Source organism: Crinia signifera, chromosome 2 (assembly GCF_055691185.1).
Source record: "Crinia signifera chromosome 2, ASM5569118v1, whole genome shotgun sequence".
Taxonomy (NCBI): domain Eukaryota; kingdom Metazoa; phylum Chordata; class Amphibia; order Anura; family Myobatrachidae; genus Crinia; species Crinia signifera.
The window spans coordinates 224,955,183-224,971,043 of NC_139218.1; the positions used below are offsets into that span (position 1 = coordinate 224,955,183).

The window sequence follows — 15,861 nt, forward strand, 5'->3', positions numbered from 1 at the left end:
AATATCTCTAAACAGTAGGAAACCCAGCACTGCCTATACCCAATTAAATCTGATCAATTTTTGGCACCCCCTGCAAACTATCATTTGTGCCCTACCGCCGATACATTATAAAAAGATAGCGGTACCACAAGGAAGGGGTGTGGTCACACAATAGTAACTCTAATTAAAATGACGCCACACAGTAATCATATTCATATTACATCACATGTAGTGCCCCTGATTCATATTACACCACATAGCAGTGCCCCCTTATTTACAGAGTAGTGACCATTATTCAATTTACACTACACATTAGTACTCATAAACATAATGCCCACAGTAATGCATTTTATACAAATAATGTATCTTTTTCTGTCACTCCAGCAACTGTGTTTCTTCAGCAGCTTACCTTCCTATCTGTGTCCCTCCATCCCCCTCTGTCCTCCGCATGCACAGAGCCTGCTCCTCTTAGTGGCACTTCTTCACTTCAGTCACGGTGACGGCATGACATCACACACACTGTGCCGGAAAAGGAAGCCACGGGGGAAGGACTTTTCTGTTGTAAATACTGTGCAGGGCTGTGGTGCAGTAGGTGGAACTCGGTTCCCCCTACTATTCCAGATGGTGGAATAGTAACCCAGCTCCACACACACACACACACACACACCCTGTGGACCAGTCCAATCCTTTCCCAGTGAATGCCTTTGCCTGGCCGAATCAACGTGGCACCTGATGCACTCAATGGATCTCGCTGGGGGGGTGGGTATATGTGTGTATGGAAGTTAGGGGGTTAATGTCTTCATGTAATGCCCCAAGCTAGCATCTTATAGTTAGCATCTTTCACTGGCAAACCAGCATTTATCATACAATGTAGCCAGAGGATTTTATATGAGGGTGTACAACGCTACACAATTATTGTGTTGCTCTATAATCTGTAATGAACACTTGAATTCAATTGTGGGCATATACTTCCACCTAGCCAAATCAGCATGGCAGTAGCCACACTGTACAGTAGAGCAATCTCCTGCATAAGTGCTCGCTGCCCCATAGAGTAGTTAGCTCTTTTGCAAGAATTGGGCCTTTGGCAAGCTGGGTGTGAGAAAGGGTACCGTTGCCGGCATTTAAACGCTGCAGCAATGGCAATTCACATAAATAAAATCCCCCAAACCCCCCCCCCCCTCAATAGAATTCTGTTGTTGAAAAACAAAGATTTATCATGCATGAAATTATAATTTCTATGTTAGCCTATGAATATGGAGGCACTACAAAAAATTATGGTGAATAGTTAATTTTATTTACAACAGTTTAGATATTTCCATTTTTGTGTTTTACAGTGTCATCTTTCTCTTGGCACAGTGAGCATCTGGATAATGTTACCTTTCCCTTGTTTTGACCTTCTTGGAAAGTATCTATAAATTCATCCAGAGAGAAAATGCCTTTGCTACTACTTGGGGTGGACAATAACCAAAATAAATCTAAATTATAATTAAATGCATATGGCGGGTGAAATGGAAATATGTTATTATATTTTGTGCAATGATTTAACCCTTTCAGGTACAACATCTAGTCAGGCTCAACAGCCCTAGCGCTAGTAGCAGATCCAATGGTGAGCAAATTAAAAATATGAACATTAACATGAGTCAACATTCAGTGTAGACCATTTTTAAAAAAAAAAAAAGACAATTAAGGTGCCCATACACGCACCTATCCCGGCGGTGCGATCTGTGCTTTGAGGTGCGCGCTCCCGCGGCACCTCATTGCACAGTACAAAAATTATGTGCTGCACATACTTTTTGCACTTGCTTTTCATCGCATTGCATCGCATCGCATTGCATGCACAAGGCATGCAATGCAAAGGATGCTATATTAGCCCAGAACGCACGCCGGGATCGGAGTGTGTATGGGCACCTTTAATGTCAAAAATTAAACCAGACTGTTTGAATTGCAAGAAAAGAAAATTTGTTGTTCCCAGAATTATGTTATACATAAAATCAAACAAAGCTTACTAAGCATGCATTTTATTATTGTCAATTATTTATTTATTTATTTACTTATAAAAGTAAATAATATGAGAAGTAAAGTATGTTTGACTTAGTGTACATTTTGCATGACTCACAATAGCCCCCTAAATGGAAAGTTGTGTATTTAGTAGTACTTTACTTATAAAATCAAAGAAGATTGTCAAATAATTAGGGAGTTCAATCCTCCGCCCTTTCCTCAGTCCTTATCTGTCTCTCCCCTCATACCCCAGTTCTATCTACCTCTCTCTCCCACTCAGTCTTATGAAGATGTCCTCCGTTGTCTGTACACGCAGTTCAATTTTGACTATATGGCCAATGACTGCAGGTACTGAGCGGGAACCTGATGACCTGTGACCTGATGACATATTGTTAACGATATCGTTCAGTGTGTATCATTCGGTGACTATCACTTTCTCTCTATCATCCGCACCACACACCTTCTTCCAAAGTAGGATTTATGTTTTATGTTGCATCTGCAATTTGTGCTGCTTCCCCCACATATAATACATTTCTCTACAGACTGTCCCAGCTGGCAATGCAGGATTCTGAATCTATGCCCAGTTCTTCAGGACATGAAAGGCTTCCTGCTGTAGGAGCACTATACAATGAGAGAACACATCAGGACGGAGGAGTATTATAGCCCAGCATGCTGTCAGTCTCCTCAGCAGAAGCATACTAGGCAAGTTTCCCACAAAGAACAACCAGCTATTTCCATTGTATCATTTTTTTTCAGTAAGGCTTGGAAAGAAATGCAGTTGCCTTTAATTAGCATTTAGCTATACTTTAATGTGAAATCAATTGTGCAAAGGGCGAGAGGGAAAGAATGATTGTCTGGCCGTTTATTCTGAATATTTAGAATGTAAGTTCTTGTGAGCAGGGCCCTCTTCCCTCATGTGCTCTTCCTTCTTTTACCTGAACTATCTCCAAACTTCCTTCGATTGCATCTAATCTCGGTTTTATGCCACCCTATTACTTATTTTAGTATTGTCTGCTGATCTAGAAATGTTTATATACCCTGTCCTATACTATCTAGAACTGCAATGGGGCATATACACGGGGCAATTACAACCCCATTTCTAAGTGATCTGACTAGATCATTTAGAAATTAAGCACACACATGTGTATGGCCGTGGGCGACGGTGATGCCGGATTAGATATGTCAAGCATGCTTGAAATATCTAGTCATCGTCTGTGTTCTCTCCCCAGAGAACCTGGGCATAACAGATCGCTCAGCACACAGTGTGGGTGCAGCGCTGTGTGTGGAGCGACCCCTGCTGAGCAATCTGAGCGATGCTAGACTGCTCAGCACGGAGGCTCAACTCTCCTGGTGTCTACGGGGCATAAATAACTGTTTTCATGTTTTTGCTTACTTGTTTATAAACTCTGTAACTATAGAAATACATTATTATAATATTAATTATTAAAAAAAAAATGACAGTGCTGTTTAACAGTATTATAATTTCCATCCAGGCACTGACTTGTCAGACCAGGTAGGAATTTATGTGGGAGTATTGAACACACGAGATAGACTGGTAAAGCAGAAAATAGGCTACGAAGGTTATTTTAATGAAGTACGGTGTTTCTTAAACACTCAATGGAGAAGAGTTTATCTGTGTGCATACTGTATTTATGGTTAGCTAATGCTAATTGTATGATCCTTAACAGCGCCTTGGAGGTACTCTTATGTGAAGTACCACTGGAAACTTACTGTTATCCATGCCAGGCCTTAAGTAAATATTTTAGAAAGAGTATCTTTGCTAAATGTATATATATATATATATATATATAATATATATATATATATATATATATATATATTTGATAAAATTATCTTATAAACAAATCCAAATTTTCCATGAAAATATAACCATTGAAGTCACTTAATGCTGCAAGTGGAACGTCATTTTTTCTTAGCCAAGCAAACAACACTGTACTGCCACTTACAGGAATTAATGCAATTAAATAAAATGACCTTGCCAGAGTGATCACACCCATTTTATTATATTAAATATTTTGAGGGGGAAAAAAGCTAAATCATACCCCATAAAAAATGGTGTGTTTACCCTGACTACATCTAAATGCAACTAATACTGCTTTCACATTGCAGAAATGGGTAATGACACGGTATTCTTAAATGGGACTTTAAAACGGGTCTGAGCCTTGAGATCTTTCACATTGCAGGTGAAAACCGTTTTAAAAATCAATTAATACCATTCAAACATTCAACCCGTTTAACCCCCAAGGGACACGTTTCAAACTGCCAAAAAAAACGGCTTTAAAACGTGTAGGACTCTGCTTTTTAACCGTGTTGAAATACCGGTTAACTTTAACCGGTAAATCAACTCTGGCACTTTCACATTGCAGCCTTAAACGTTTTAAAATGGAATAAAAACGGCAATATACCGTTTTAAAAGTGCGATGTGAAAGGGGTATTATAATATTGTTTATTTGCTTTATTCTCTTTCACATTAAGCTAAAAAAAAAAAAAAGTTTAGGTCCATTGACTTTCAAGGAGTTCTTCAGCAGATCTGAAAGATTGTATCTTTTGCTTTGTATTAACCAATCCATGTCATCCAGCACTAAAAGGGCAGTGTCAGTGTTTAAAGTGGTCCAAGGGAGGTGGTGGAACTCTACACCCACCCCTTGGGAGCCACACCCCATGCACCTCCTACCTTACAGAAGCCACACACCCTAAATCCGCCAATTTAAGTATTTTCATTGTTTTGCGCTTGTGTTTAAGGGATAGAGAGAGAGAGAGAGAGAGAGAGAGAGAAGAGAAAACTAAGGGACACTACATGATTACAGGACGGAATGGGGGGAGGCATAGACAAACAGACGACAGACAGGGAAGGGAATGGGTGGGGACTGCAGGGTCAGACCCCCGTTCTCACTGCAAGGCAAATTCCCGGGAGAAAAAGTTCTAAATGGTAATTTGCCTTTTAACACAGTTATTTATGCAGTGAGAATGGGTCAACCCGTGTCTGCATACCCAGATCTCAGACACGGGTATAAATAAGGGTTTTACCCGTGTATGAGATCCGGGTATGCGGCCCGTTCACACTGCAAAAAAACCTGTGTTAAAAGGCAAATTTTCGGGTCGACATGCTAGACCCGGGAATTTGCCTGCAGTGTGAACGGGGTTTAACAAACAGTTGGGGGTTGCTCACCATCACCTTCCTCTCATACACTGAGTAGCTCAGGGCAGCAGCAGCTCGTCCTCCCTCCACGAGGCGGAGCTTCTCCAGGCAGGCGCACCGCTGACCAGCACAGTGCACCTCCTTCTATATTATACATCTCCAGGCAGGCTCCTGGCAGCACAGCAGTACCTTCTCCACAAGAGGCTCTAGGCATCTTTGGGCAGCATCAGGCAGCGCCAACTGCACCTCCTTCTATTCTGAGCAGCTCTGGACAGGTCAGCGGCACCTGCTCCTTTTGTATGGAGAGGGTTCAGGCAGCGTAGTGGTATGAGGCAGGCTCCAGGCAGAATGCGGGCATAGGCAGGCAGCTCCTTGATCCCCTCCACAGAGCAGCTACTTCCGGGCAGCGGCTCTGCCGCCAATGCCCTCTGACGCCTCACTAGAGGCTTGACTGTACCTGCATCTTCGTCCCTCCCTCCTAGGAAGTAAGCACCCCGTCCCTGAAACTGCACAGCACATATACACTATTATTTAGAATTTTTTAAAGGGTGCAATGTGATTGTGACAGGCCAGCAGGGGGAAATGCAGCCAGGCATTGTGGATGGCTGCAGAAGAAGGCAGAAAAGAATTACAACTGCTGGAACTCAGTTCCGCCCTGTTCAGGCCCACTTTAACCCCTGGGCAGTGTACAGGTTCCACAGTAATGTAACATAAAGCAATACCATGTATACAGAAGAGGGAGAACTCATGGAGAAGAAAAAGAGGATGGAGATAATGAATGCATCAGCAATTCTGCTCCTAACTGTCATTACAGGAGCTGGTTGGTTGATACTTTGTCTCCACACTTTTTACATCTCTCCAAGGCTTAGTAAATAGACCCCTGAGAAAAGGACTAGGCACAGAGGAAAACTAAGCTGAATGAAAGCGTGTGCACATTGACAACCCCTGGATATTTTGTGCAGGGTAGTAACAAGGTTGATTCTGGTGGAGTACAAGCTCCAGGAGCCAAAACATCAGGGGGAGTTGGGGTAGATATGAGTGGTTTAGCTTCCCTGGAAATCACACCCATTCAAACTAAGGGGATCCGATTCCGAGCTCGGGTTTCCCTGCCTGGCTTGGAACCCCCCCAAAAATGAGGCAAAATACTGTGATCCCGGAATTGCCCTGTGATCAGATAAACGCAGGCCTGCGAATAGCTGCAAATCCATTTGCAACTCAAGCAACCATATAATGATTTTTCCAGTGTGTGTAGCCCAGGACTTACTCAGCTGTTGCCATAGAAACAGGTTGACGGAGACAGGAGCTGACAAGTCATCTTTTTGTACAGACACCCAACCACTTGGATATCCATCTGCACCGCTCCTGTGACTGGACCAGCTTCCCACAATTTTCCCATCTCAGCCATATTTGCAATTGGACCTATTCAACCTGCACAAAAAGGGACCTTTAACAACCAAGTGTACCCATGGCAGGAGAGCACTGTCTCCCCCCAAAGTCCTACAGTTACTTTCACAGAATTGGCCAAGTCACCATTGGGATTCAATAGGGAAGCGTATTCAGGAACGGACACACAGCAAGAGTCTATTGGACAAATTAGATGACTATACCTGTACAATTGACTTTTTAATGGTACCACAAAGTTTAATATCATTTTTATTATATTTATTTTTCGAATAAAGCATTGTGTTTTTTATTGAACCACCTGTTGCATGCATATATATATATATATATATATATATATATATATATATATATATATATATATATATATATATACTAGCGCAGTTTAAACCCTCCTTTTTACCATGTTTTACATATATTGGGTGTGACATCCCATTTTTTTGAACTACAGCTTAGCAGTACAGCTACTCTCAAGGCACCTACACGTGATACTTTGTATCCATCTATCTTTTTCCCAAAATGCTGCAAGTGTCATAATGCAGACATTTAAATTACTTATTGTGTTAACATTAGGGATGTTATTACACAAAAATAAACCACATTGTTGATATTTCAATGAGAACGAGTACTCCATAGTGCATATAAGAGTTTAAAACAAGTTTTATTGTATCACACACAAAACTACCGAGGTAGTGGATCATGTACCTAGGATGGCGGCTCCAATCACCGCAATCTTAGAGCAGGAAAGACCAGTGCATCGCACCCATAGGCGTGCACAGCGCATTTTATTAGATGGTGCACCGTCAAAGGAGTGTGTCTAGCACCACCTATTGGGTGTGTCTAACACTGCCAATCATGCGTGTTTACTATCATCTATTGGCACTCGCTACAATATAAAACGTCTCTCAGCCACACCATAATCTCCTGCCTATTGCAGTTCTAAACTTCTATTCACTTCTTTTAATGGAATACAGTTATAAAAGGCAGAAGTCTTTGGTAAAAGGTATTGCTGGTATTGCTAGTGGCAGGGAGGTATTCATAAGGGTGGGCACAGCATTGCCTATGCACCTCTAATACTCAATGTGCGCACGCCTATGATCGCACCTAAGTGCCTTGTATATAATCAAGAGGGAGAGTCAGCTCCCATTTCACACAGCATTGGGACTTTTAGTTGTACAGAATTGGAAATGTATTTTGCGCATATTCTGTTGAATATGTTATGGAAATCATACATTAAGAGGGAAGTCCAGGAACAGAGCATCCTGGGTCACGTAGGGACTCCTACTAGGGAGGTATGATATACTAAGCAGTACTGGAATTCAATAAAATAAAAATACAGATTGCTTTCCTATACAACATACATAAAGTAGGTACACGTTTTGGGTGGATTATTCAAATTTAGATAGAAAATATACCTCCCCAGTGCTCGCATGCGCAATTCTATGGAAATCATCGATTTTCAGAGATCAGCAAGGGAGTCTGAATTAGGCCCTATACCTGGTATAGTAGTGTGTTAATCTTGAAAAACCACACCTGTGGCTCCAACCACCCAACTGTGTCCATGCTCTGGGATGGTACTTTTACTACTGTTGATTATATCCACTGCTTTTTGCACCTATACCATTGATGGCTAACCTTACCACTCTAGGAATGGCCATCGTTGCCATTGCCATCGATGGTTGCCCTCGATGGCAATTCTGCAACTGGCCATCGATAGTGCTTAACTTTGCAATGGATGGCCATCGATATTTTTGCATATCAATGGTCATCCATTGTATTTGATTGATTGGCCTGTGGGCCAATCAAAACACAGGGGGCAGGGCTTCACGGTTTCGGGGGCGGAGCTATGCTCTGTGTGCCGACACTTTGGTAAAAAAAAAACTTAACATTGTTTTGCTATTCCATCGATGGAGGGAAACCATCTGGTTCTCCCCTATCGATCGCAAAAGTATTCGACATCAAACATTATTTCGAATCATCGATGGTCGATGGCCATCCCTATACCACTCCAGATGTTGTTGAACTACACTTACCTGCATGCCCTGCTTCAGTTTTGCTATTTGGCTATGCTAAAACTAATGAAGGGCATGCTGGGATGTGTAGTTCAACAACACTGACCTATACTATACTGTATGTTTGTGTATTAGTGTCCATTAATCATTAGTCATCTGTTTTGCACCTCTTTAGTAAATTCTACCCATTTACTTGTTTAAGCAAGTTATATTGTGGCCATGGGGTGAAAAAAAAATGTAGAAAATTATACTTGGTACAATTTATCATTTTATATAAGGTAATATGCAATGAAGCTAGATTATATAGATTGTAAGCTTGCGAGCAGGGCCCTTCTTCCTCTATTTCGGTTTGTTTCTACCCAGTTTGTTTAATCACTGTTGTTTCCAATTGTAGAGCTCAACAGAATATGCTCCACTATATAAGAAACTGTAAATAAATAAATAAATGAAGCACAAATAAAGCTGCAATTCACTAATCATGTCAACATATGATATTATCTTGTTACACGTCCTAGCCTAACATTACACCAATGCAGGCCATTATCTTTGGCTGCTTCTCTAGTAAAATAGGCTGCACCCTCTAACACAAAATATACTCCCCGCACAGCTGCTATATCCATAATGTGTGTGACAGGAAGTTGTCAGTGCTTGCTGCAATTACTTTCCTCTTTTTCCAACTATAAATGCTAAATATATATCCAATTAGAAATGTTAGCACATTTAACTTCTTTTTGGCGTTTTTAATTGTTGTATTATTTTGATATCATCTAAGTCCTGTGAGTAATTTGCAGCTAGATATGACAGCATAGCCTTGGGAGAGTTTAGCCTGGCAACTTGTAACAACAATGCCCATCACTGCCCTGCCCTGAATGTTGTAATTTCTGTAAAAGACCAAATATAGGATCTATTCATCCCAATGTATCCTTCTTATGAGACTACAATATTGTACTCATGATGGGGGGGAAGAACAACGTGGGGGAGGAACATTTGTTGTTACATGAGAAGAGCATGGGGCTGGTCCTAGAGGAGGGGGCCAGCCCACAGTAATTAGCCAAACACTGTGGGGGCTGAAGCTACATACAGAGAGGAGAATGTTCCTAGAGGCAGATAAAGAAGGGTGTGGAGGAGGTGAAGCAGCCAGAAAGGGGATTATCTCCATACTAATATTGGTCATGCACACTATGTGGTTGGTTCACGCTGTTTTGGGATCATTCAGAAAATGTAGTGTGTCCCGAATTGTGTCTAGTTCCTAAATGTTGTGCCTAAGCACCCTAAGGTGCTGCAAGGCTCTTGCAGGGGTGTGTCGGGTTGGTGGTCCATGACCGGATCAAACTATTTATGGTCAAAGTTGCAAAACCAGTGCTTGTGGCTCCCGGGCATAAACTGTTTATGCTACAGTATGTTATTTATAGTATTCTACTTGAAGTCATTGCCTTATTAAAACCTGTATACTAATTTAAATTGCACTGTTGCAGCATTTGGGGTCACAGTGAATTGCTATGCAGCTCACTGCTTCTGTTTACCAGGCATTTCTTCTCCAAATTGGTTGCCATCTGACTGAGCATCAATGTTCGGAAAGCTAACATTGCAATATTTCACCTTCCACCCAGAACCTTCCCATGATCAGGGCCGTAACTAGGAGGGGACTAGGGGGTCACGCGCATCGGGCGCTGGAGGGTGGGGGCGCTAGTGTGGTGTCCCAGCAGCGTGGTCCCTGGGATGAGCAGCGGGGTCCGGGGACTGGTGGGTTAACGCCAGGTCCTAGCGGGGTCCCGGGGACTGGTGGGTTAACTCCGGCTCCTAGCGCTGCCGGACGGTGGGCGGGAAGCAGGTTTTAAAAATACTTGCCGGACGCTGATTGGCTGAATTCAGCCAATCAGCGTCCGGCAAGTCTTTTCAAAGTCATCAGCGCTTCCCGCCGCCAGGCAGATAGCGCTTGGAGACGGAGTGAGTGAAGGCTGCCGCTACACTAGTCCCTGGACCCCTGGACGCTACACACAGGTATGTTGGCAGCGGGGTTCCAGGGACTGGTGTAGCGGCAGCTTTCACATACACAGCCGCTCACTATTTGCCTGGCGGCGGGAAGCGCTGATGATTTTGAAAAGACTTGCCGGACGCTGATTGGCTGAATTCAGCCAATCAGCGTCCGGCAAGTCTTTTCAAAATCTGCCTCCCGCCCACCTAGCAGCGCTAGGAGCCAGGGGGGGCTAGGGGGGGGGCGACCAAATGACTGCCGACCCGGGCGCCGAAACACCTAGTTTCGGCCCTGCCATGATGATCAGGTTTACGAGAATCTCTACAACCAAAAACCCTGCTCTGAATGTGCCTGTATTAATGTAGATGCTTCACCAGGTAAAGGTAAACATGGAAGGGAAAGGGAATATATGTGAAACATTCAATGCAGCTTTATTATCTAACTAGTATACATTCTCAAGGTAAAGCAGCATTTTACCTTAGAGTAGGCACAGTCACTTTAACTAAGCCAACAGTGGCACGCTTAGACATTTGTGGGCCCAATAGACCATTTTTTTTTATGAAGGTGCTGCCTAATGAATGGATATACAGTAAACACCTGGGGCTTGTACACGGAAGGCAGGCTCCTCTTAGCTGTTGACCTTCCAACATCTGTTCTCCCAACACTTATGGTCGTCACGCCCTTGGGGGACAGCATTCAGTACGTGCCTAACTACTGCTTAGGTATTCCTTTTGTAAGTATATGTAAGTATATATATATATATATATATATATATATATATATGTGCGTGTGTGTGTGTGTGTGTAGTATTCGTTTGTGTGTCTCCGAATCACTGGCATCTGTTGGCAGCGAGTGACACTACATCTCTTTCTCACACATGCACAAACACAGAGGCAATCACAGAGATCAGACTAGCTTTCGAATAATTTGCTTTGAGTTTGATTACTAGTAATCTTATATTCATCTTTATTCTATGTCCAGAAAACACACCTTGTATGTGGCTAAATATGGACTTTATAAAAATGAAATTGCCATACTTCCATACTTTTAAGCTGTCCAATGCCAGCTTTGAAGCAATATTTTTATATACAGATGTTTTTAAAGCAAACAAAGATATCGGTTCTATACTCATTTGTGAGGAAGGGAAGAAACAACATGAAAATCGTCAGGCTGTCTGCCCCCATTAAAGATGTTCTGTGGGAAAAACTTAGTTTAAAAAAAAGTATATACTGTAAGCGGTAATTGTCTGTTTAACAATGTTGAGGGGTATTAGTCTATATTTTAACATGCCTAAAACATGTATGGACTCTAAACAGATTTGAAGGAGTTTGAAATATGGGCTGTTCACCTGATGTACTCTAACTTCTCCAGTATATATGGGCTTAATCTATAATTCTGGTACATTCTCTGCACACACTGGAAGTGCAAATCACCCATTACCCAAACACTTGATGTAACCAATGTTATGTATTATTGATCCAAGCAGTTTTAATGCACAATTTGTAGTTAAGATCTGTTCAACACAGGTTGGGTTTTTGTCTACTTTATTACATGCATTTTATTTGGTATTTTCTTTATGTAAAAGTAAGCTTTAACTGTTTATTGTCACTTTTACACAGATGGCTTTTTGCACCATTATGCAAGAATATATTTTCAAGGATTTGTTATTATATTGTAAAGAAAATAGCCCAGCTATTCTCCCTTACGTCAATGGTACGTGTTTTCCACATCATCGTCCTTTTGAGGACAACTGAGAAAAAAAGCCAGCACGTAACACATTCGGGATCTTAATATTGATAACATAAAATGAAAAAAATAACCTTAATTATGAAGAGCAGGGGCTCCCGACCATTGTCCTAAAGGCGCACTAATTTTGGGTACACACAGGCCGATATTTTGGCTGTTCCATGGGCCAGTGGAGACAGATACACCCACTACACAAGCTGGTGGTGATTGACAGGACAACTGGGTGGGCACATGCAAATGCCCACCCAGTTGTGACGTCAATGTCTGATCGGGCAGCGTCTAGGCAGAACACACCGCTTGACATGTCTGCAGATTTATCTTTTAGGTTTGTACCTAGCCATTCCAGGTTTTTAAGAAAGACCACAGGTTCTCAAAGTCGGTCCCCAGGGCCCCACACAGTGCATGTTTTGCAGGTCTCCTCACAGAATCAAGTGAAATAATTAGCTCCACCTTTTAAAATGTGTCAGTCAGTAATCAGTGCACCTGTCAGGTGACCTGGAAAACATGAACTGTGTGGGGACAGAGTTTGTGAACCACTGTGATAGACATACTTGAGCACAGGTGACTTAGGCCCTTATTCTGGTCCGGTCGGCCGGACCGCTCGGGGACCAATGGTGGGCGCAGACATATTTCTGCGCATGTGCAAACTGAGGGTGCATGTGGCCACAGACTGTTCACCGGGTGCAAGCACCCAAGAGAGAAGGGCGGGGGGCGATGGTGGATAGGCACGCACTGCGTTCCCATGGTAATCGCCCGGTTACGTAGGCAGGCAGCTGACATCACCAGATGTCAGCTGCCTGCCCACTTCCTCCCAAATGTCCACGCACATCTCAGGTCACCCGAGAGTAACCTGAGCTGTGCATGAGCCTTCCACATCATTCGACGACCATCAAATGATGTGGGTGTTCCCCCTGGCCTGCGAATGGATGTTTACGTTAAACATCCATTCACATCCCTTGCGAACGAGCAGCCCAGCATTTGAAGAGTGGCGTCTTGTGAACTCACAAGGCTGCGAATCAACCAGAATAAGGGCCTTAGTCTCCCAATTATTTTGATTTAACCACCTGTACTCAAAAATGGATATCACCAAAGGCGTAACTACCATAGGTGCAAGGGGTGCAGCTGCTATGGGGCCCAGAGCTAAAGGGGGCCCATCTTTACTGTCTAGGTAATATGTTTTACATTCATTTATCACCATCAGTTGCTAAATGGGGGCCCTTACAAACTTTTGCTATGGGGCCTACAAATTTCTAGTTACGCCCCTGGATATCACTAAAGCCTGTGCCTTGAGCCTAAAGGTTCCCACACACAGTGTGATTCTTGGATGTGTTTTTTGAACTTTTTAGTTAAAAATGCGTCGCTTGTAGTTCATATCGCACTGTTTCTTTTGGCTTGCCATGTGCACTCCCGTGTAGTTTATATCGCAAGCCAAAGTATGTGCATTCAGTATTTTTTGTACAAGATCGCATCGTATCGCATAGCATCTAGTTCAAATCACACATTGTTGGAGCATATTGCATGCAATTCAAACAAGGCGTGATCTAGTACAAAATGCATCTAGCACAAAACATACCATGTGTGGGCACCTCTAGAAAATTGTAATTTTGTGGTAACAAATTACTTTCAAGGTTAAGTATGCTTACTATATGTAAATAAAAATATCAAAAGGATGGCAAATGGATGCAGCCCCCATTGCTCATTAAGAGGTTGTACCAATTTCTCTTACCTTTGCAGTGTGTAAAGTCTCCTCAGTGGCTGGCTGAATGCATGAGCACAGAGTCAAGAGAGCAAGGAGAAGCAGGGAAAGAATTCCAGCTTTCATTCTCAGGGATTCTCACACTCACTGCGTCCCTTAACCCTGGTTTTATTTCCAATGTATTAATGAAACCATCGCATCTGTAGCAGACACCTGTCCCATCTTCATAGAATATACAATGGACAACCTAGCTAGAGCGATGTCAGTCTCACCAGTGTCTTCATTATCTCCACTTCAGCAACTCAGTTCTAACATTATTTTCAACCATTCCTCTTCCTCCTATAACCATATACTGCTATAATGGAGATTAAAATGTATCTCTAAATTAATCTGGAGAGTGACCTATGATCTGTGTTTCTTTAGAATGAGTTGAACTTCTTCAGCATCTTGCCCAGAAGCACTGGATAACTCAACAATAAGGATGTCCCGAGCACTAATCTGCTCAGCATACTTAAGATAAAAAGCAGTCCAGCAGTTGCGAGTCCGGCATCCAGTTGTGCACTGGAGTTTTGCTCTGTCTGCTGTGGGATAAGCAGCTACATATCCTTCACTGATTACAGTCAGGCACCTCCCCAGGCAGGAGGAGTCCATGAAGAAGTATTGCTAATCAACAGCAGTCTGGGAACCAACTTGTCTCTGCAGTGCTCATACCGTGAATCATTTTAAACATTCTTAACTCTATCCAGGACCTCTTGTTTTTTTATTGCCTATTAAGCGCCTTCTCTGCCTAATCTATTTTGGGTTTGTTCTGTGCTGGCCACATGCCTTAACCATAAAAATAGCATGCTTTTTTTCTATTTACAAAACAAAGACCATCTATCCAAAATGTTTTTATTTTTTATTTTTATGGAACTGCAACAACTATCAATATCTTTAAGGTTCTTACGTCGGCATTTATCCTTCATTCCAAACCAGCAAAAAATAAAAAATAGATTGCATAGCAAAATTATTAGGGTGTGGTATCGGGTTCTGACAGTAGGGATCCCGACAGTCATTGTCCTGACTGCCAGTGCTCAGACAGGGGGGCGAGTGCAAAGAAGCCCCTTGTGGACTCGCAGCGCTCACCACGCTGTGGGCCCGGTGGATCGCTATGCTCACCACAGGCTCGTCACAAGGGAGAATAGCCCGTGAGTCGGGATCCCCCGTCGGAGCACCGACTGTCGGGATCCACTGTTGGAGCGTCATCCAGCACCCAATGATTATGCAGGTCTCTTTAGGTTTCAATGAAACAGATAAAGGGCAGGATGCATCAAGAATCTTATTTTGCAAATCACAAAGGACAGCTCTTGCGGAAGATGCATCCTTTGTGATTGTAGGACTTCTGGGTTTATGACCTGGTTTCCTATCTGTGCATGCATCAAGCTGACGCACATGCAGCGGAGGGTGCAGGGAGGGAACCAATTAAATCCCTCTCGGCAGGGAAATGTGACAGAAGCCCATAGGCTTCTATAGGGCAACACTGTTCATAGATGGCATTACCTTCTGCATCCAAGCGTCACAATCTATTGCATTCACTGGATTGGTACACAACATTTTCAGAGGTTTGGCTGCAAAAAATAAAAAATAATGCGCCATCATGTCTAAAATGTGTTGGAATTTTAGACATGATGGTGTAGGGCAGTGGTTCCCAACCCTGGTCCTCAAGTACCCCCACAGTGCACGTTTTGCAGGTCTCCACACAGAATCAGTGAAATAATTAGCTCCACCTGTGGATCTTTTAAAATGTGCCTGAATAATCTGTGCACCTGCTGGGTGACCTGGAAAACATGCACTGTTGGGGTACTTGAGGACCAGGGTTGGGAACCACTGGTGTAAGGCATGGGTCTTCAAACTG

The 15,861-nt window shown here is 42.8% G+C and overlaps 1 protein-coding gene across 1 annotated transcript in view; it reads right to left on the bottom strand.

Annotated features, from left to right (window-relative positions):
• Positions 1-14,547, bottom strand: part of MMP28 (matrix metallopeptidase 28) — a 66,396-nt gene extending 51,849 nt beyond the window's left edge. The window contains exon 1 of the mRNA XM_083173909.1: positions 13,998-14,547. Within this exon, the coding sequence (XP_083030035.1) occupies positions 13,998-14,093 (96 nt within the window). The 5' untranslated portion in view covers positions 14,094-14,547. The remainder of the gene's footprint in view (positions 1-13,997) is intronic.
• Positions 14,548-15,861: the final 1,314 nt, after the last annotated feature.